Source organism: Myodes glareolus, chromosome 5 (genome assembly GCF_982192425.1).
Source record: "Myodes glareolus chromosome 5, mMyoGla1.1, whole genome shotgun sequence".
Taxonomy (NCBI): domain Eukaryota; kingdom Metazoa; phylum Chordata; class Mammalia; order Rodentia; family Cricetidae; genus Myodes; species Myodes glareolus.
The window spans coordinates 113484552-113507207 of NC_142030.1; the positions used below are offsets into that span (position 1 = coordinate 113484552).

The window sequence follows — 22656 nt, forward strand, 5'->3', positions numbered from 1 at the left end:
CCATTTCCCCTTTTCTGTTTAAAAAGGAAATGAAGACTTTAACTTTAACATAGTAAAATTACATATAACAAAATAGTTATCAAGCAAAAATTACACTTACAATATTTATATCTATTCTATCTTTTATCATAACAAAAGAAAACTATAACTATCTATCTATTCTTCAACTCCATCAAAGACTCAAAAGGATATAATATTACCTAAGTAAACGAGAAGTAAGAAACTTCCAAAACTCTAGAAATGACAGAGACTTCTCACTGCCTGGACAGTCACCCAAAGTTCTTCTGTGCCATTGGGGCATCCATCTTGTGCCTACAGGTCCATAGTATCCAGCAGTCTTTTCCATGTAGCAAGAAATTTTAAAGACAGTTTTGCCTATATTGGCAGTTTGTCAGTCATTTTCTTCTGTGTCCTGCAGAATGTCTCGCAGACTTTTTCCATGAAGCAGGAACCCTGAAGGACCATCTTACCTTAGGCAAGTTCAGCAGTCATCTCTCTGTGGGTACTGCATGTCTAGTTTTATGCATCAGTCCCCCAAAATGGACTATGGATATTTTCCTTTGTTTAAAAAAAAAAGAGGGGGAAGTGGTGTGGGACAACCATCTATATTCTGTCAATTATATTTTAAATGAATGCTGATTGGCCGGTAGCCAGGCAGGAAGTACAGGCAGGAAAACCAGACAGGAAGTAGAAGTGGGGCAATGAGAACAAGAGTATTCTGGGAAGAAGGAAGCTCTTTTAGCAGTCCTGTCCAGACACCAAAGAATCAAGATGTCCTGCTGAAAAAGGTACTGAGTCATGTGGCTAACATATACTAGAATAATGGGCTAATATAAGTTATAAGAGCTGATACGAAGCCTGAGCTAATGGGCCAATTAGTTTATAACTTATGGAGACCTCTGTGTAATTTCTTTGGGGGCTTACTGGCTGTGGGAACTGGGCAGGACAGAAACCCCCAAAAGCAGGCATTCATGTTACAATCTACCTTAATGTGCACATGCTATCCACTTTCCCAGTTGCAGATGACAAGCAGCCTCCTGAATCTCTTTTGAAAGAAGGCAGATAAGACCTTCAACTAATGAAGATAATTTCATTCTGCTAGGCCAAACAGGATGGCAGCCACTCAGCACTCGACTGGGTATTTGCGTGCTATGATTTTTCTCCAGCCTCCCTTAAGGTTTCTGCTGAGGGTGACCTTGCTTGGATTTGGCTCAGTCTCAGGTTTCCTTTGTAACAAGTTGACATACGTATTCTTGGGACACCTGGTGAGTCTGCAAGCCATGACCAGTTGGTCTGACAAGCTTTACTCCCTACAGTTTTTAAAAAGTCAATAACTTCAGGTAACACATTCAGAAAAACCATTCTCTGTTTTTAAACCTTTTTACAAATCTTCTTAGTTTTGAAGGGACTTTGAATAATGTTTTGTCCCATTTAGAAAATCAGTTTATTAAACAACTTTGTATGTGTTAAACTATACTTGCATAATGTATACTGTGGCAAAGTGCACTTAACAACAGAGATAATATTCTGAGAAATGCATGGCTAGATGATGTGACTGTTTGCATGCCACGGAATGCATTCAGATGGCTTCTTAATACAACCAAGATATGCAATAAGCATGGGTCTGGTGCAAGTGTGTCACGGTACTCTTTTTATGTGTAAGTAGGGCACTCAAAAGTAACGACAAAGTACAGTATAGGCTCCATCGTCAAGCACGGGGCACACTGCATACAGTTGCGTGAGTTACCCTTTGTGGTGAGCAGCACCACGGACTTATTACACCAGAATCATCACAAACAAGTCAGGAATGCATTGTGTTGTTGTGGACATGGTGCGCGGCCTCATCCTTTGGATGCATACTTGGGATCTCTAGTTTTTCCATTTTATTTTGAAAAACTTCATGCCAACAGAAAACTGAAACAGTACATTGTTTACCCCTCTTGGATTGAGTTAATGTTTTATCACATTTACTTTGCCTTTTCTACTAGTTTCCTGAGCTTTCTGAAGATAAATTGTAGGTGCCACAGCACTTTGGCCTTTGGTGCTTGTTTATATCTCTTGCAGACAGATTTTTCCCTATAAGCCACCATGTTATTACTTTACCTAAAAAAGTCAGTACTGTGGCAAAAAAAAGTGTCTAATAAGCTCATTGTCAAATTAGCTAATTACTCCCAAATGTCTTTTAGGTTTTTAATCCAAGGAACCAATAAAATCAATTGTTATATCTCTTGAGAATCCTTTTATCTAGAAGAGTATTATATATTTGCTTTGATGGTATTGATATTTTTAAATACTGAGGTGATCCCAAATAATGATGTCCCAAAGTCTAAGTTCATCTTATTTCCTCATGATTAGATTCATTTTACATATTTTGACAAAAATATAAGGTACGTGTATTTCTAGTAGCACACTTGACATGACAAAAAATAAATATTAGCGTTCCATTGTTGCTAATGCTATCTGTGACATCCTGGCTTTGACAGCAGTCCTTAGATTTATTCCCATAAAATCTATTTTCTTTGTTTTAAAATAGTTTTTAGATTTACTTATCTATGCAAATGTTTTGCTTCTATGTTTGTCTGCACTGCACGTGCCTGGTGCCTGCAGAGGTCAGAAGAGGGCATCAGAGGCTTCCACAGAAGTTATGGAGACAAGTAAGCTGCCATTGGACGGCAGAGACTGAGCCTGCGTCTTCGGCAAGCACAAGGATTGCTCTGAATGGTTGAGCCTTCTCTCTATTCTTTTTCTGTTTTTAGCTGAGGTGATGGTAAACATGAGTTTTGTTTCCCAACAGCTTTGTCAAAACCAATAATCACAACTGACAATCACAAAACGTTACCTGTGGTTGCCTTTCCCAGCACCACGCCTTTACTCCCACGGGCTAGATTTTTTAAAAATCTATCAATATTATTGCACTATTTTTGACACTCAAAATCTACCAAACTTAGTAAGTTAGTGTTCATCTGTCCTGTGACATGACTGATTTCAAACTAAGTAGCAGAATTTTAGATTTTTGGATTCCTAACAGTAGTCAGTAGTTTTGCGGGCCTTTCCAAACCAAACCACTTTAGAATCAAGTTTACTTCTCAACAGTCAAAGATCACAGATTTCATTTCCCCAAAAGTTCTAGTATGTGAGAACATAGTTATTCTGGTCGAGTTAGGCTCACAGAATCTTTCTGACAAACAGAATAAAAAAAAAAAATCCAGGGATACAGAGTTCAGTTTAAGGCTAGGCTTCCTGCAAGGGTATCTTCCACCACAGTGGGGCACAGGAGTCCCAGGCTACACTGAAAATACCACCACAGAAACAATACTTGTGATTTTTTTGTCTCAACTGCCTTGTATTTTTGAAACCCTGACAAAAAGTTACCTTTAAGTTTTAATATGTAATTTTAAGATGTATCTCAAGAAATAATTGGCTTGTATTATTTTCAAGATCTTTTGATCAACTTTTCAAATATATTTTTAAAATTAACATCCAGGTATAATGTTGTGTGTGACCTGGCTAAACAGAGAATTATTTTTAAAATATACTTATGACAATTTAAATGATAAAAATGGCAGGCTAAAGTGACATTGGCATATGGATTTGCTTCCTTACATCCGTGCTTCCCTTCCTCCTTTGGCGACAATCCTTGCTGTTTTTTCTGGAGAACCTTATAATTCTGAAGAAAGTTACTCCACTTTCCTGGACCCAGGAATTGATCAAGTGGTAGACACATAACTTTGGCAAGGGGAGTAAAGGAGAACCTAAGGCCTGGCCTGAAGATGCTGGTATGTACGCTTTGTCTTTCCTGTTAGACATGGAAGAAGGGTCAATGCTTGAGAAACTTCTGAACTTTATATCTGTTTTATTGTTCATTCATCTGTTTATTTCATAATCATTTAGAAACATCTAACATGTGCTCAGTGTGATGAGCAGGTTAACAGCTGGTAAAATATGAAGTTGAATAAAACATGGCCAGTCAATTGACATTTATATCCTGACCAAGTGTGCTTGGTGACTCACTTATAATCCCACTATTTGTGAATTCAAGTCCAGCCAAGCTACATAGTGAGAACAAGTTGTTTTTGTTTTTTTTAAAAAAGATATCCAGTGGAGGAAGAAACATGTTAGAAGATCAGTAGGTCAATATTCTTGATTTACATGACTTTAGATATGAGTCAGACTGGATGTTTCAGATATTATCTTAGTCTTAGCTAGGTAGAGTGCTTAAACATACAGTCCTTTAAATTACAGGTACATATATGTCTGTGCATGTGAGCATAGTCTACATGGAGGACAGAGGCATCAGATCCCTGGGGCTGAAGTTACAGGCAGTTGTGAGTCTCCTGATATGGGGGCTGGGAGCTAAACTCCTGAACTTGGGTCCTCTGCAAGAGTAGTGCACACGCCTAACTGCTGAACCATCCAGACCCCATACATCCTTTTATAGAGTAGATAATGTCAAGTATATCAGTTTATTCTGAACCACTCAGCTATTTGGGGTTTGGGTAAAATTACTAGCTGTAACCCACTTGCAAAAAGTGGGATTTAAAAGTTCCTTCCATCATTGCTAGCATCTAAATTCAAAGCACAGCCTTCCCTTAAAGCCCAGTTTCTTATTTCAGAGAAATACAAACTCAAATGATGTGGGATTGGTGCGGGAGAATTGTCTGTATTCTGTCAATCATGTATTTTAATAAAACGCTGATTGGCCAGGCAGGAAGTATAGGCGGGGTCAACCAGACAGGAAGTAGAGGCGGGGCAATGAGAATAGGAGAAGGCTAGGGAGAAGGAAGCTCTCTTTGCCATTCCTGCCCAGATCACCGAAGAAGCAACATGTGAGCTGACAGCTGAAAAAGGTACCAAGCCATATGGCTAACACAGACAAGAATTATGGGTTACTGTAAGATGTAAGAATTAGTTAACAAGAAGCCTAAGCTAATGGGCCGATCAGTTTATAATCTTATGGAGTCCTGTGTGTAATTTTTCTTTGGGGCTTGCCGACTTGTTGGGGTACCGGGAGGGACAGAAACCCCAACAAGCAGGCCCTTCATGTTACATGGGATGTGTTTATGTATATGTGTTTCTTTTATTGGTCAATAAGTAAAGCTGCTTTGGCCAATGGCAAGGCAGTCAGGGAGATGCCATGTAGCTGCCAAAGGAGACAATACCAGATCTTTGCCAGTAAGCCACAGTCTCGTGGTAATATATATTAATATATATTAATAGAAATGGGTTAATTTAAGATATAAGAGTTGGTTAATAAGAATCCTGAGCCAATAGGTCAAACAGTGTTGTAATTAATATAGCTTCTATGTGATTATTTGGTAGGCAAGCAGTCTCCTTTTACAAAATTATATCCAACGTTCCAGAATGAACATCCACATAAAGCCTAAGAAAGCTTTTTTTTTTTTTTAAAGTGCTTCTAGACCCACAAAAATGGGAGCCAAGCACAGCTTCTTGGTAGCCACACTTTTTTCCAGATAGGCCCTGTTTGCAGGCTGCAAGCAGAAGCACGGCTCCTTTAAGAAATGGCTTCCTGGTTCGTGCTGGCAGCACAAACAGCTCTGGCTCTTTCCAGAGGCCAAGCACTTGAACGGGGTTTGTGAGCAGCGTGCTACGAGTTGCTTAATGGCGATGTAGACCTGCTGCGTCCCTGGAGCTGTGTGGGGAGCATGGCGCACAGAGGCAGCAAACATGCCTCAGCCATGCTGGACTAGGTGGAGCCAACAGCCAAGCTGGTCCAGCCACACTAGCTTAGCAATAAAAATAAAGACACTCCTGGTCAGAAAATTATTACAGATATGCAATAAAGACAGATTCAAACAGAAGTAAACCTCTGAACGGGTCATAGTGTGGTTAAAAAATGTACGTAGGCTTGGGAGAGAAAAGGAAAAGAGGACAGAGAGTTAAAAAATAGTTTTTAAAAATAAAGTCTTTAAAGAGACAGTAAAAGTCATATAAAAGAATACAGGCAGTCAGAGATTAAGGAGTAAAGAAAATAAGCTATGTAAAGATGGCATATACAAAGAGAATCTGGATTACGTATATTACTGTGTTTTCTTTGAAGTTTTTGACTGCAGAGAGATATTTGATTCTGGTGACTGCTAAGTTAAACCAACATAAAGGTATCTTGACTTCATAATTTGAGTCTAAGGATTTGTTGCTTTGGAAAAAAGGTTCTCCTTTTGTTTCCACAGAAGATGAGAACCTGTGGATTCCTTCCAGGCTAATGTGGTTTGACGGAACAAGGACCCCTGAAAGGGCTCTGAGAACCCTAACAATACTTTGTCTAATGATGTGGGATTTCCCTCTGTATGCTGTGATTACCATTAATGAATTAAAAAAACTGCTTTGGACCTATAGCAGAGCAGAACTTAGGTAGGCAGGGGAAGACGGAACTGAATGCTGGGAGAAAAAAGTGCAGAGTCAGAGAGAAGCCATGGAGCCACTGCCAGAGACAGATGTTGGGAACTTTACCTGGTAAGCCACAGCCACGTGGCAATGCACAGATTAATGGAGATGGGTTAAATTAATATTAAGAGTTAACCAATAAGAAGCTAGAGCTAATGGGCCAAGCAGTGATTTAATTAATACAGTTTCTGTGTGATTATTTCAGGGATAAGAGGCTGGGAACCAATAAGTGGTTCTCTCCTTCTACAGCCCAACAAACAACAGGAAGCAGTTTGAAGAAAACAATGCCCAAATTCCCAAAATGATTGTTTATATAAGTCTTTGTTTTCACTTAAAAGGAATTGGGTATAGATGGATAGATGGTCACAGTAAATTTCTAAAATAATAATAATAATAATAAGGGGGCAATGATATAGAGATGAATACTTTACACTGGGAGATCTTGGTTTATTGATTCTAACAACATCCATTTTGCTATATGTATATTTCTACTCTTGTTTAAGGAATTATGTTTATGCAGCTCATTTAAAAATGTAATGTATAATTAAAAACTACAGATTAATAGTCATTTATAATGATTAAACTTGTAGTCATGTTGATTGGTTTTCTAGCTAATTTTTAATGCTTCAAAGACCTACAGAATATGGCATTTAAAAGGCTTTAAGGACTCAGAATTTTTTTGACAGTGAGGCATGTCTGCTTCTGGAAGCACCAGTTTACTTGAGAGAAGTTGATGGGCATTGAAGAAACATCTTATGGAATTTATCTTCAATGTGACAAGGCTAACCATTTGGGCAAGAAACTGCTCTTTCCTGGACTGCTTGATGTTTCTGTGTGAACTGGACATGCAGGACCCACAGAAAAATGACTGCTGAACTTGTCTAAAGAAGGTGGAACAGTCCTTTGGGGTTCCTGCTTCATGAAAGAAACTGCCAGACATTCTGAAGGACACAAAAGAAAGTGACTGATGAACTTCACCATTATAAGGTAAAACAGATCTTCAAATTTCCTGCTTCATGAAAAAGTCTGCTGGATACTATGGGCCTGTGGACTGAAGATGGATGCCTCAACAATATAGAAGAACTTTGAGAGATTGTCCAGGCAGTGAGATGTCTCTGTCATTTCTAGAACTTTGGAAGTTGCTTACAATGTACTTCTTGTTTATTAGGTAATATTATATCCTTCTGTAGTCTTTGCAAGAGTTGAAGACACAGAGTTATAATTTTCCTTAGTTGTGATAAAGAATAAATTAGATATAAAACTTTAGACTCACAAAGATAGGATAGATGATAGAATATTTTCCTTAATTTGATAAATGTAAATAGACAAAATATTATAAGACTAATTCTTGCTTAATATCTGTCTTGTTATATAAAATTTTACTATGTTAAAACCTTCCTTTTATTTAGACAGAAAAGGGGAGATGATGTGGGATGTCTTTCTGTATATGTGTTGGTTTTATTGGTTAATGAATAAAGCTACTTTGGCCTATGGCAGGGCAGAATATAGCCAGGCTGGAAGATATATATATATATATATATATATATATATATATATATATATATAGAGAGAGAGAGAGAGAGAGAGAGAGAGAGAGTAGGTCGAGTCAGGGAGATGCCATGTAGCTGCTAAAGGAGACAGATGCCAGAACCTTGCCAGTAAGCCACAGTCTCATGGTGATATACAGATTAATAGAAATGGGTTAATTTAAGATGTAAGAGTTAGCCGGGCGATGGTGGCCTTTAATCCCAGCACTTGGGAGGCAGAAGCAGGCAGATCTCTGTGAGTTCAAGGCCAGCCTGATCTACAAGAGCTAGTTCCAGGACAGGCTCCCAAGCTGCAGTGAAACCCTGTCTCGAAAAACAAACAAACAAAAAGATGTAAGAGTTAATTAATAAGAACCCTGAGCTAATGGGCCAAGCAGTGTTGTAATTAATATAGTTTCTGTGTGATTATTCATATCTGGGTGGCCAGGAAACAAACAAGCAGTCTCTGTTTACACTTGAATGTTAAAAAATAATAGCACTTTCATGTTACACTAAATGAGTATCAAGTTAGCAACTTAAGGACAAGACACAATAACACCTTGTGACCTGAAAACTGCTTCTCAGGGGGCTAACTCCTATTTGTCAGGGTTCTCCAATAAAATGCGTACTAAAAGATTTATTGGACTGTCTCATACAGTATGGCATTACCAGGTAGTTACGCTGGAGAGGCTAAGAAGCAAGGAGTTTCTCAGTCCAGAGACACATTCCTCAGCAGCCCCAATCTGGCAATGAAGTACTAGACTGCCTGAAGAGCTGCCGGTCCCCAGTTCCCACTAGAAGGGTAAAACTGAACTCGGATGTCAGGGAAGGAGGCGGCAGCAGTGGCAGGAGCAGAGGAGATGCTCTCACTGAGATGCAGGAAAGGCAGGCAGACAGTGATCCTCTCAGACCACTTTTTATCTGTCACTTTCTGGCAGATGCTGCCTCCCCTAACCAGGTGCCACCATAAGGGAGGGTCTTTCCCCTTCAGTCAGTCTTGAAGAATTATCCTGAAGGACTGGTTCAGAAACATGTCTCTGACAACCAAGTTCCACCACCACAACCACACACTCACCATTACTATATCCCATCTGACCTGATTACACCTGGAGCATAAAATACCCGGGAATTTAGAGCAGGTCTTTGCAACCAGGTGGGAGCATGTGTTTCTACAGTGTCGTTAGCTTCAGCTGGGTAGTCTCCCCGTGAGCACACTCCTCTTTTCCCCGGGGCTCTCCTTACAAGCATAGCAGCCATCCTTCACTCTTGCTCAGTGTTCTATTATTATCTCTGGGTAGAAGAAACACTTAGACACGTGTGTGATTTACGGGGTGAGAGAGAGAGAGCTCTGAAACACCCTATGGGGAGAACATCCTCAAGCTGGTGGAGGATAGCCTGAATCATTAAACTATAGAATTTGCTACTTATAACTATTACTATCAACTGTGTTTTCGAATGCTGGCCAAAGCAGGAAAGATGAAAGTCATTGTTACCAATTACAAATTTAACTCTTAAGAAAACACAATTGGGTTTTGGGAGTTGATACTAAGTAGCTTTTTGATGCCAAGGAAAATGTAAAGATGTAAAAAATGCAAAGCCTTGGCCACATGTAAAACTCAATTTGGAGGCCCAGCATTTGCTCATTACACAAGGCATCCAAAGCAGTGTGTGCGTGGAGGGGTCTCACACTGTTCATCACTTAAAGCGTCCCATTCTAAGCTTCAGAAACGTGACCCAGAGAACAAGCACCAATAGTAGATTGGAGGACAGTGGATAGTTGAAATCAAAATTTTACTGCATTTAAGTTATACCCAAGAAGCTCAAGGGAACAGAAAATTACATGTCAGGATAGCTTTCAGTTATTCTTGACAACCTTAAGATGCACTGCGTGACTCTCCATTTCCCAGCTTTGTCACTGAAGCTGACTGGGGGTTAATGCAGGTTTGTTGGGAATGGTAAAGTTGCGGAGCTGTGAGGTAATCACATACCCTGTAGGGTCCCTGCACTCTGATTAACTGCCGATTTTCCTTTCCTCATGCCCCTACTAAGGCTATATAGTATGAGTTCTTAATTTAAAAAGGTAGGGATTTAAAAAAAAAAAGAACCTGATTTTTTATTAATCCTTTAAAAAATTCCTGATTTTCCCCCTCAAGGCCACAAGACTTATTTACAGCCATGGGGCTGACAGACAGCATGGCAGGAACTCTGAGGGGAGTTCAGGCCCCAGAACCAAAGAGATAGCATGGGAGGATGGCCCTGAAGCCTCTAAGCAGATTCAAAGCCGCTTGATGGGTTTTTTAGGCAGGGTTATACACACACACACACACACACACACACACATATATATATATACACATGTATATGCATATCACCGTTAAAGAGACATTTTTGAGGACTCCAAACCCTAGAAATGTAATATTACTTAAAAAGTTAAAAGCCTTGTCAAGATCTATCTTATTAAATTTTTTGTGTTATGGAAAACTCACACCAGAACAAGAATTTCCAATGTTCGCGGATAGGAACAAAAGCGTAGCCAATAAATGTTTCTGAAAAATCATAGACTTGAGGCAGGAGGGTGTTCTTATACTGAACCTTGCAAGCCAGAAGCAACCATTAGGCTCAGGCACCCCCAGCTGTAAGGTCCCCTCCGCTGGGTAGCCGGTCCAAATCAACACCTTGCAGCCAGCCTGAGCACGGCGCTCGCCGCCCCAGACTGCTCCGCAAGGCAGTCCAGCTCCCGGATCTCGTTCCAGCGTTCACACCGTTGGTCCTGGTTAAGTTTTAGAAAGTGAGAATTTCCAGGGGCTGAGATTCGCCAAGTCCACCAGGAGGCCGAGACTGGGAACTCGTGTGGGTCCTGCTCCCGGGCAGCGGCTGACGAGAGATGGTAAGCAGCCAGATCCCTCAAGAAAAGCCAAGCCGCTTCTCGCCAATCCCAGCCGAGCTCATCTCGCCGCGGTCCCAAAGGTCCCAAGCCCGGTCCCCAGCCCGCTGGAACCCACCGAGCAATAGGACCGCGCGGGAGCCGCCGGAGCCCAGCAGTCTTGCAGGACCTGGGCGTGGCTTCTCCTAGAGGGAGGCGCCCGGGAGAGCTTACGTCACTCCGGTTCTGGACGTCGATTGGCTGGGGTGCAGTGCGCGGAGCCCGTCAGCGTCTCCGCCCAGCCCCGCAGCTCCTCCTCCTCCTCTCCAAGCCGCTCTGCCAGCGCTGGCTCGAGAAGGAACCGCTCAGGCCGTCGCCGCCAGCCCAGTACGGACGCGCTGGTCGGCTTGCTCCTCCCGCACCCGGCTCCCCAGCAGGCGCGGCGGCCAGGGGCGGAGCCGCCGCGGGCACGCCCCGTCTCCGGCCCGGAACGACGACGCTGGCCGGCCACCGCCCCCCTCGCCGGCGAGACCCGCCCCCGGCCCGCCCCGCCCCGGCGGCATGGAGGGGCAGCGTTCTTGACCGCCGCGCCGCCGCCCGGGCTCTCGGCTCCTCCCGCCGCCCCCGCTCCCTCGCTCGCATGTCCGCGCCGCCTTAGCCGAGGATGCTGAGGATGAAGCTGCCGCCGAAGTCGACACACCCCAGCGAGCCGGCACCCGACGAGGAGGAGCCCGAGGCGGACGCGCGGCCCGGCGCAAAGGCGCCGCCGCGCCGCCGCCGCGATTGCCGCCCGCCGCCGCCCACGGGCCTGTCGCGGGGCCCCCCTCCGCCGCCGCCGCCGCCGCCGTCGCCGCCCCGGGGGCTCGAGCCGCCTGTTGCTGACGGGCCGACGGCGGGCGCGGGCATGCCGGGCGGTGGCGGGCACGCGGCGGCGCTGCGCGAGCAGGAGCGGGTGTACGAGTGGTTCGGGTTAGTGCTGGGCTCGGCGCAGCGCCTGGAGTTCATGTGCGGGCTGCTGGACCTGTGCAACCCGCTGGAGCTGCGCTTCCTCGGCTCGTGCCTGGAGGACTTGGCGCGCAAGGACTACCACTACCTGCGCGACTCCGAGGCCAAGGCCAACGGCCTCTCGGACCCAGGGTCGCTGGCCGACTTCAGAGAACCCGCCGTGCGTTCGCGCCTCATCGTGTACCTGGCGCTGCTGGGCTCGGAGAACCGGGAGGCCGCCGGCCGCCTGCACCGCCTCCTGCCCCAGGTGGACGCTGTGCTCAGGAGCCTGCGCGCGACTCGGGCCGAGGGCTCGCGTGGCAGCGTGGAGGACGAGCCCGGTGGCGATGGCGAGCAGGACGCGAAGAAGGACGGCCTCGGCCCGGAAGGCGGCGGCAGCGCCGAGCTCGGGACTGGAGGCGGGCTTGGCTTCAGGGCCCAGGAGGAACTGCTGCTGCTCTTCACCATGGCTTCGCTGCACCCGGCTTTCTCCTTCCACCAGCGGGTCACCCTGAGGGAGCACCTGGAGAGGCTCCGCAGCGCGCTCCGCGTGGAGCCTGAGGACGCGGAGGTGGAGGCGTGCAACTTTGCGGGCTCCAGGGCCCAGGTAAGGCGCTCGGAGATGCTAACCAGCGACCCCGCCCTCGGAGGCCCCCAAATCCAGCTCCGACCCCAGCCTCGTGTAGTTGTACCGGAATAACCACGCCACGGCTAACCTCTTCGTTTTCTTGGGCGACTCAGCTCCAATCACCCTCAGACACAAACAAGCCGCCCGCCATAACAGAATGCTCTAGAAGTCTCTTACGTGCACGAGTTGCCACGGAATACTGGGAAGCTCTGACCCGAGACCTCGGATGAGGAGGCTTGTGGGACATTTTGGGCTGTGAGCGTTGTGGGCACTAGGTGCAAGGGAAAAGGGAAGCGCTAGAGGGGCCTGTCAGCCGCAGCCTAGCCTTGGGTGGTCCCTTTCCTAGTCTGTCAGCCTGCTTAAAGTCGCCTTCCTCCTTGTCTATGCTTTAAGGGACTTTTCATGCTAGTGTGTGCCAGTTAAAGTTCTAGTAGGTCTTTTGGCTTCTATTTAGAGAACTTTGTATTCTCAAAAAAAAAAAAAAATCTATGGAGACATGAATTGACTGACCTAACACTGGTCATCTGGGTAAAAGGCCTGAAATCGCTTGGCCAAGCCTTTAGCAAACTAAGAAAAGCTTTCCTCAGGGGCTTGACTTCTGCTAACAGAGTTGGATCTGGTAATCTCAGGTCTTTACTATCGGCATTAACGGTGTCTGAAAGAGTTATTTAAACAACATATTTAGTACATAGGAATCCACTTGTCGCAAAAGTGGAAGAATTTTTACGGAATTTTGAAAGCAGTTTAATTAGGCCCAGTGAGCCGGTTAAGGACAGTGAGTTAATGGAGGATGGGGATAGGTTTCAGTTGTAGTAAAAACTAGATTAAAAGTTTATTTTTGTGGATCAGGTCTTTTGAAAGGTATTGATTAGGATGTCAGGCATTTCCACTTTAAGAAGGGAGATTTTCCTTCCTCCTTGCTTGAAAGTTAATGTGTCTGAAGTCATCCAGTATCCCAGAACTCAAATTGAGCATTGTGATTCACTGATGATTGGATATATCCAAAGACCCAGGGCATTTAGGATCAATCACAAAGGGCCTTCGAGATATCCTAGGTGGAGTGCTTCGGTTTTTTTTTTCCTCCATGACGCTTTTGTTAAGTGACAAGTGCATGTTTTATTATAAACCTTTTTTTCTTGGTGATTATAAAATCATACCATCTTGTAGTGTCTCTACTACAGCACACAGTGTGTAATGATGGTGAAAGCTTAATTCACCTTCAGCCTACTCACGAAATAGACCTGAAAAGGTACGCCACTGAGCTGTTAAATTTAAAGAAAGCATGAATTCAAGATCAGTGTGCACATGTTTTAACACGCTTGCTTGTGACTAAAGATAACCTTGAATTTGGTCTGATGAAATTGCTCACAACGGGACAGTTTACGTGATTCCATTCGTACTACACCAGCATAGGTAGTCTCTGCAGAATTGTAACTGTCAGGAGTCTCCTCCCTTACTTTTAAGGTGAGTGTCCTGAAGCCAACTGAGGAGATAGGTATGTGCTAATCAGAGGCATGAGGTTTTTTTCTTGCCTGCAGTGCTTGGCCTTTTCTGGCCACCAGTGAATGCTGGGGAGAGTGGACAGACATTGGGCATGCTGCCATTAATTTCAGCACGCCATCACTTCTCGGGAAGTGGGAGCAGGGACTAAATCCTGCAGGGATTTGTGAGTACTACACACGACCCTGGCGCTGTTGCGTAGCACTTGCTTAGGTATGCTGAGCATATTTCCCAGCTGTTCAGGATTGATGAACAATCCGTTGATGTCTGATGAAGCTACGAAGATACCACCTTTGGAGGCGAGGGAGTTTCCGTGTGATCTTCAAGTCCTCCAGCTGACGCTCGTTTTGGCCTTGACGTTCGAGTGGCTCTGGCTGCTCTGGCTGCCCTCGGGCTGTCACTCTCGCGGCTGCGGTGCAGGTGGGCTATTTTAGTGCCCATCCCGCGGTCCAGCCCAGCTGTCGCTTGATGACCTAAGCACTCGCAAGGTAGGGCGCGGGCGGCTCGGGAGCACGGTCGCGGCCACAGACAGCGGCCAGGCTGGGCTGCCCCGCCTCCGCGCGGCAAGATGGCGGCCGCGCAGCCCACGTGACAAGGGCTGGCCCGCCCTGGACCCGAGCCTTGGCCAGGCTTGGTGGTGGTGGTGGGGAACCACGTGGGCCCGGTAAAGGGGAGGTTCGTAGGGTGCATGCCATTGCCCCGGAAGTAACTTCGGTTACAGGTATGCAGCTTCTCATTGCTTAGGAACCATATTTGTCTTTTATTAGTGTGTGTGGCCAAGGGAAGCATATTTACCTGCCCTCGGTGAAAAGTATTCAGATCTAAAATACTGTACCTAGTTTTATAGTTGTACCTAATAACTATGTAGCGGATTTAACATTTCTTAAGCCAATGGCATTTATGGGTAGACATTTAATGACATTTAATGCCTTTTTTTTTTTCTGTTCTGTGCCTGAAGGTGACCATGGCCAGCCCAGTGTCTTGCCATGAGCTTTGTTAGGACTTGATAACCAGTCCACAAGCTGTCCCCAGAGAAACAAGTGCACGTGTGGTTTTACTCCTAGAAGTGACAATTCATAATTTTTAAGATGGGATTTATATAATTCTGTAGTGTTACATTGTGTTGAAACTTCAGTAGTGGCTTTCCTTTTAGGAGACTTGCACATAAATCTTTCTTCCCAGCTGCAGTAGACTGCCATTAACTTGTCTATGATTCCACAAATAGGCCGAAAAGCAGCAGTAGGAATGCCCATTAACGGTGTCCTGGGAAACCTGGGTAGCTCTTTGTTAGAGTTCTTGTAAGTGGAAAATAGCTGAAAACACATGATGTTAAACAGGTCTCTTCCTGTTATTAGGAAGGTAAACCATAAAGTCTTAGGAGCAAACCCCCATGTAGCTTGAGAGGTATTAGCTTTATTATTAGTTCATTGAAAAAACATGTTTGAGTGGTTAAAGGCACCCAGACTATTCATGAGATGCACTGCCCGGTTTTAGAGGTTTACCCCTTACTAGCAGTGCAAAGGGTGTAAGCATTGGTTGTCACTGGAGTCCATAGTGGTTGTTCTTGGAGCTTGAAGCATGCATGGTTCTTTGACCTGACAAATAGTGCTAATATTTGAATAAAAGATTAAAATATACATACTAAGACACTTGGTCTGTGTCTTAGTGTCCTTTGAATTCATCAGAATTAAGTGACTGTGAGGTATTTACTAAAATTACTAAATTTACTGGGGGAAACTTGTAAAATAGTTTCTTTTTCTGTAAATATGTAAATTAGTTGTATTGTCTTTGACTGACCAAATATTTCTACTCATTTTGAAATACAGATTATGTGAATTGAGTTGTGTTGGAGCCTGAAAAAACAAAACTCTACAATGAGTTTTAGCATAAATTCTACTTCTCCAAGAAAATGTGTGTGTGTCACTAGAGTTCATAGAGAAAGCAGCTACCCAGAAGTTTAGATACCAGGATTCTGTTGCAGAATTAGGCACAAAAATACTTCTGTTTGTAAGAGAGCAGTAGAATAGTGTTTGATTGTTTTATGCGTTTCACACATAACCCAGGCTTGCCTCAAACTGAAAATCCCACTTCCATTGCCTCGGGAATGTGGAATATAGGTATGTGCTATTTTATTGGGTTAGAAATTGTTTTTTAAATTTCAGCAGGAATACATATTTGTTTTGCTTTTAAGACATTGCTAGAATATATCTTGCTGTGACAAGTGATGGTCGGAAAGTGGATGGTCTTGTTCTAGGAGCAAGTCTTTTGAGCTGAGTCCATCTCCTGGGTGGTGGAAGGGGAGAGAGCAGGTGTAGCACAGCGTCTTGAGGTGGCGGTGGGAGCAAGAATAGCCATGTCTTCGTGTCGAGTGTTTGATCTGCTTGGCTGCAGCAAGGAGTAAAGCAGCAGCTGTGGGGTAAGAGCTCTTGTTCGAAGAGCCTTTTTACAGTCAGGTAGTCACTATTTTAGTTAGCAGATAATTACCAAAATAAAGCACGTGGTTTCCTAGTCAGTGATTGTTCTCTTGGGATGCAGGTGTAGAAGGAAAGCAAGTGCTGTACCTCCAGCTAAATAAGACCACCACACACCTGCGCTGCCTTCCTTGTGGACAAGTTGGTTTTTGTGTGATAGAGATCAGAGGTCAGGGAAGTTTACCGGGCTGGGCTCACCTCCCAGCTCCGGGCCTTGAGTCAGCCAGCCCAGACCTGAGCTTCAGTTGTCTATAAATCAGTGCCTTCTTTTTGAAGCTGTGGTGGTTGGATTAAGTAACAAGTTGCAAAATAGTCACAGACTATTTTGGACACATTCTCAAGCTAGTGCAGTTTAACACTACATCATGGCTTTTTATTTTAGAGAAAGTAGGGTCTTTGTTTTTAGTAGTTAAAACCCACATGGTTCAGTGCTCTTATTATTCTAAATAAGTTGGTTTTCAAGGAGGCATTGTTGAAAAGATAGTATTTTGTTTTAAAGAAGAATATGTAGTTGAAAAATAGTGTTGGAGAGATACTCATTTAGGAAAACTATTTTCTTAATACTTAAATTGTAGAAAATCTTTTAACACCCCAAAGAAGAAATCCTCTTTTCTTTTAGTATGAATTTGAGACTATAAATGGAGGTAAATACATATTTTGAGTTTAAATTATTATTAACTCCCATGTATCCATAATCTACTTATATTTTTCATCAGCTTTCACACTTAACTAGGACATTTTAATTTAAATTTATGTGGAGTAAATCATGGTGGTATATGCCTATAACAAGCAAACAACTCAGAAGGCTTAGGCAGGTTGGCCTGTGGTTAAAAAAAAAGCCATTTTATAGTTACATAATTCATTAGTTCAGAGCACAGGTTGGGATCTATGCCTACTTAAGAGCATTTCTGCATTGAAGCTGTTGTGTAATTTTTTTAGTTTGTCTAATATTTTCCATTCCTTGAGAAATGTTAAACTAACCTTCCCCCCCCCCCCCCAAGCCAGTCGTTGTAGCGCATGCTGTAATGCCAGTGTTTGGGAGACTGGTGTCTCTGGCTTGAGGGAAGCCAGAGTTTTATATTGAGACCGTATTGCAAAAAGAACAAAAAAGGAACAAAACAGAAGCAAGAGGCAGTCCCCTGAGCACACTAGTTTGTGTTACTGGCTCTGGTTTTCTTGATGGGAGTGCTGTAACAAGGCTTTCCTGCTTCTATCGAGAGTTCTCTGCTCCTGTGATTATCTGGCTTGTCTCTGTACACAGGCAGTGTGAAAGGGAAGTGGAACCGCAGGGCTTGGGCCATTTCTTTTAGTTCCTGGGCTCTGGAGAATGTTTGTCCTTTGGCTCCCTACCAGTGGCTCAGTAGCTGTGTTTGCTGTGCATTCAGGAGCAGTTTATCTGCGGTCTTACATCATGTGTGTGCTTCATCTGCATGCATGTATGGGCACCATGTGTGCCTGGTACCCTTGGAGGCCAGACGTGGGCATCAGAGCCCCTGGAAAGAAGTGGTTGTGAGTTGTTGCCATGAAGGTGCTTAGAATCAAACCCTAGTCCTTTGCAAGATTAGTCCACCTTCAGATTTCGAAAAGGTCACTTTCCAAGGTTCCCAGTGCCCACTACAAGATGGAGTTGTTCTCCAAACCTCTTGTCTTATATAACTGGCCCGAAGGTGGGCGTAACCTGAGGAAAGTGCGTGAGATAACAGTGTTAGTCAAAGGGTGGTTAGCACAAGACGTTGTGGTGGACGGACAGAAACCTGGAGAGAAGCTTTGAAGGCCAGACTAAAGGACTGACTTGTCACCAGTGTGCATGGAAGCCAATGAAAATAATTGTGAGTCTGTGCTGTATATCTGTCTCCCTGAAGGGCAACTGTCACTTTTAACTTAATTTGCTTAAAAACACTTAGTGATTTAAAAAACTTCCTGATACCTCCAGCCCTGCCATTGTATTTCAGTCACTGCTGTGTTTGACTACCTTAACTCTCGGTTGTCTTTCCTCTTTATCCTGCTGTCCTTCAGTCGTGAAGGACTGTGGATCTTGACACAAGATGTTTACTACAGTCCCCAAACTAGTTGCCTTGGTTTTTAACTTGTTCATCTCACTTTTGGGTACTGCCACCCAATATATCCTTCTAAATTAGTCGTAATGCATTTTCTTTCAGTGCCTGACAGGTCCTGGGCTTTAATAGGTCCTTAACTCAAAATCCCAGCCACCTGCTCTTTCTTCACACTTCTTGCCTGGCATTCAAGGCAGGGTTCATGCGAGGCCTTTCCTGTAATGTTCTTAGGTTATCAGTGTTCTCAAGAGTCTGTCAGTTGAGAACTCCACTAGCATGTACGTTTTCTTGGAGTTTCGGTACTTCTAGAATTCTTACTACTATTTTTTAAAACTTATATAACTGACCTTCCTTACTAGGTCTTTAAATTATGTCTTTACTTTTTTTTTAATCAGCATTGCATGTATTATAATTTTTTCAATCATAATTTCTCAAATCTAGACTTTCAAATATATAGAAGTATTGCTTTAAGACTGGAAGCATTGAACCGTGATTTTTTTTTCTCCTATTTTTTCTTTTTTGGTCTTGTACAGAGGCACAAAAGGGTGCAGACCCGGAAGTGATGGTCTACCAGTAGGAGAGGTCGTGATTATGAACTGTTGTCTTACTTTGTGGGTAATTGACTATATAGAGCATCTCCTTCAGTGTTTGAGCTCCAGTGTTTGTCAATGTGGGCTTTTTGTGCTTATTATTAATACAGTCTAAATTGGGATAGTTTCCTACAGTGAAATGGGTTTTTGTTTTGAATGGTCCTGGAGAGGAAAGTGTGGTGGTGTGAACCAAAGGCTGTGGTGTTTAGAGTACCACGTCAGAACAAGCCTGTCCTGAAGCCGTGCAGCGGTGAATAGAAAAGCTCTTTAGTTACACTGGGTAAGTGGCTGTGCTCATGGGTGTGCCTAAGTGTCCACTGCGCACACAGTTTCCCAGCGCTGCATACATTTAACTGCCTGTGCTTCATGGTCAACACCCCCCACACACACTTAAATTGTAAGTTTCTGCATGGTTCCAGGAACTCACCTGGACTGAAAGTAGAGCTGTGGCTCTGCTGTGGTGTCTGGGAGGCCTGGTGGGACCTGTGCTGTCAGTTTGAGTATCAGGGTAATTGTAGCTTCATAAAAAGAGTTTGGCAATGTTCCTTCTGTTTCTATTGTGTGGAACAATTTGAGGAGTATTGATGGTAGTTCTTCTTTGAAAATCTTGTAGACTTCTGAGCTGAAACCATCTGGTCCTGGACTTTTTTTGGTTGGGAGACTTTTGATGACTGTTTCTATTTCTTCAGCAGTTACAGGTCTGTGTAATTTGCTTATCTGGTCCAGACTTAATTTTGGTAAGTGATATTTATCCAGAAAGTTGTTCATTTCCTTTAAATTGTCCAATTTTGCAGAGTACAGGTTTTTAAAATATGACCTGATGATTCTCTGTATTTCCTCTGTGTCTGTTGTTATGTCCCCCTTTTTATTTCTGATTTTGTTAATTCGGATATTCTCTCTCTGCCTTTTGGTTAGTTTGGATAAAGGTTTGTCTTATTTTGTTGATTTTTTTCTCAAAGAACCAACTTTGTCTCATTGATTCTTTGTATTGTTTTCTTTGTTTCTATTTTGTTGATTTCAGCTCTCAATTTGATTATTTCCTGCCTTCTAGTTCTCTTAGGTGAGTTTGCTTCTTTTTGTTCTAATATGTGTGTTTTTCCCTTCTTTGCGATATGGTGTTGTGAGATCAATTGTCTGTGTTTTTGTTGATGTAGTCAACTTCCTTGGGTTGGAGTTTTCCTTCTAGTACTTTGTGCAGGGCTGGGTTTGTGGCTAGGCATTGTGTAAATCTGGTTTTGTCATGGAATGTCTTGTTTTGTCCTTATATGTTGACTGAAAGTGTTGCTGGGTATAGTAGTCTGGGCTGGCATCTGTGGTCTCTTAATGTCTGCATAATGCTTTACCATGACCTTTTGGCTTTCATTGTCTCCAATGAGAAGTCAGGTGTAATTCTGATAAGTCTGCCTTTATATGTTACTTGACCTTTTTCTTTTGCAGCTCTTAATATTCTTTCTTTATTTTTTATGTTTAGTGTTTTGATTATTGTATGACAAGGGAACTTTTTTTTTTATCCAGTCTATTTGATGTTCTGTAAGCTTCTTGTATCTTCAGAGGCATAATTTTCTTTAGGTTGGGAAAGTTTTTTTCTATGATTTTGTTGAATATATTTTCTGTGCTTTTGAGTTAAACTTACCCTTCTATACCTATTATTCTTAGATTTGGCCTTTTCATGATGTCCCATATTTCCTGGATATTTTGGGTTAAACTTTTGTTAGATTTAATGTTTTCTTTGACTGGTGAGTCTATTTCCTCTATTGTATCTTTAGCGCTTGAGATTCTCTCTTCCATCTCTTGTATTCTGCTGTTTATGTTTGCATTTGTGGTTCCTGTTCATTTTCTCATGATTCTGTTTCTATAATTCCCTTGGCCTGTGTTGTCTTTATTGTCACTACTTCAGTTTTCAAGTCTTGAATAGTTTCTTTCATATGTTTGATTGCTTTTTCTTGATTTTCTTTGAGGAATTTGCTTATGTCTTCCAATTTTTTGTTTGCCTTTTCCTCCATTTCTTTGAAGGAATTTTTCATTCTTTCTTTAAGAGTCTGAAACATTCTCCTGAAGCCATTTTTTTAGGTCATTTTCTTCTGCTTCATCTACATTTGGTTGTTCAGGTCTTAGTGTTGTAGTGTCTAGATCTTACTGGTGTTGTGTTGCTCTTTGTGATGTTGCCTGTGTTCTTATCTACTCATCTTTTCCTCTAATTGGTGTTGTTGGAGCTGACTGTGATTCTGGTGATTAATCTTCTAATCTTCTAGGGGCCAGTGAATCCGAGGCTCAGAGGGTTGTTCCTCGTGGTACAGTCAGTGCCACTGTTCTAGTTGCCCAGTTGGTCACTCTTTTCCTGAAAGTCGCTCAGTGCTCCTGGGGTGTTCTCTGCTCCTGTGGAGTTTGTGGTCTAAGGCCTGTTCTGGTCTAGGTTGCCAACTCTGACCTGTTTCTGTAAATGTCCCTGGTCTGGATCTGCTCCTGAGGAGGTCCCTGGCTTGGGGTTGGTCCTGCAAAGGCCTCTGGCTCTGATCTTCTCCCTTGGAGGTCCCAGACTCAGGTGCGCCTGGATCCGTAGAGGTCCTGGCTAAGGCTTACTCCCTCAGAAGTCCCAGATTCATGTCATGATCCATAGCAGTCTCTGTCTCTGGCCCACTTGTTCAACAATTGCTTCCCTATACCTGCTCCTGTGGAGTTGACTGTCTCAGGTCTGGTCTGACCTGGGCCAGGTGACTGACTCAGTTCTGCCTCTGCAAATATCCCTGTTCTGGATCCGCTCTTGCTCCTGTGGAGCTTGCTGTCTCAGTCCTTTTCTGGCCTAGGTCACTGTCCCAGTCCTGCTTCTGCAAATGTCCCTCCCTGGTCTGGATCTGCTCCTGCTCCCATGGAGTTCACCATCCCAGGCCTGCTCTAGCCTAGGTCGCTGGCTCAGTCCTGCTCTTGCAGGAGTTCGCTGCCTGCTCTAGCAAAGGTCACCAATTTTAATTGTTTGGAGTCCCCCATAGTGACAATTTCCTTGCCATGTTGTTCCCCTCCAGTCCTACATAGTTTGCCATTGTTATCCCAAGTACCATGCTAAGAAGATACATAAAGCAAAGCTGTTGTGGCCTTGTCTGGTGTGGACTGTCAGAGCAGAGTGTATGCAGTCCGTAAATGACCTCCCCATACCCTGTTCAGTCGTTCTGTAGTTATGCAAGCTTTAAAGTGGCCGGTTCTGCACCCCCTTGCTGAATCATCTGTGATCCGCATTTCTAATTAATAAGCCACCAGAAAAAGACTCCATAGTCATAGCAGACGTCCATATCGTTCCTGTACTGAGATGTGTCTATTTTATGGTTACAGCTCAATTAAGATACAAGATGTGTTTTTCTTAATCTGGAACTTGCTTGTGTCAGATACTGTGGATTAATTCTCAAGACTTTGCCTTTGGTTGAGCTTAGACTAGACTATCCTTGCCCCTTGTGTCATAGTTGCTATAGAACCGAAACTTCTGCTTGGCTGATTTCCTCCACAAAGATGGAAACCAGAACTTAATGGGGAGGTAGATGTCATTCCTATATTGACAGTGACATCAAACATCATTTTCAGATTTCATGGCATCTTTCCTCCACTGAATGTCATGGTGTGTGATGTGTGAAGACGGAGACAGCATAGCT

At 43.5% G+C, this 22656-nt stretch overlaps 1 protein-coding gene across 1 annotated transcript in view; it reads left to right on the plus strand.

Moving 5' to 3' along the window:
- The first annotated feature begins 11329 nt into the window (after window positions 1-11329).
- The window catches only part of Zcchc2 (zinc finger CCHC-type containing 2), a 46205-nt gene continuing 34878 nt past the window's right edge, over window positions 11330-22656 (plus strand). Inside the window, 1 exon segment of the mRNA XM_048443746.3 lies at window positions 11330-12382. Within this exon segment, the coding sequence (XP_048299703.3) occupies window positions 11456-12382 (927 nt within the window). The 5' untranslated portion in view covers window positions 11330-11455.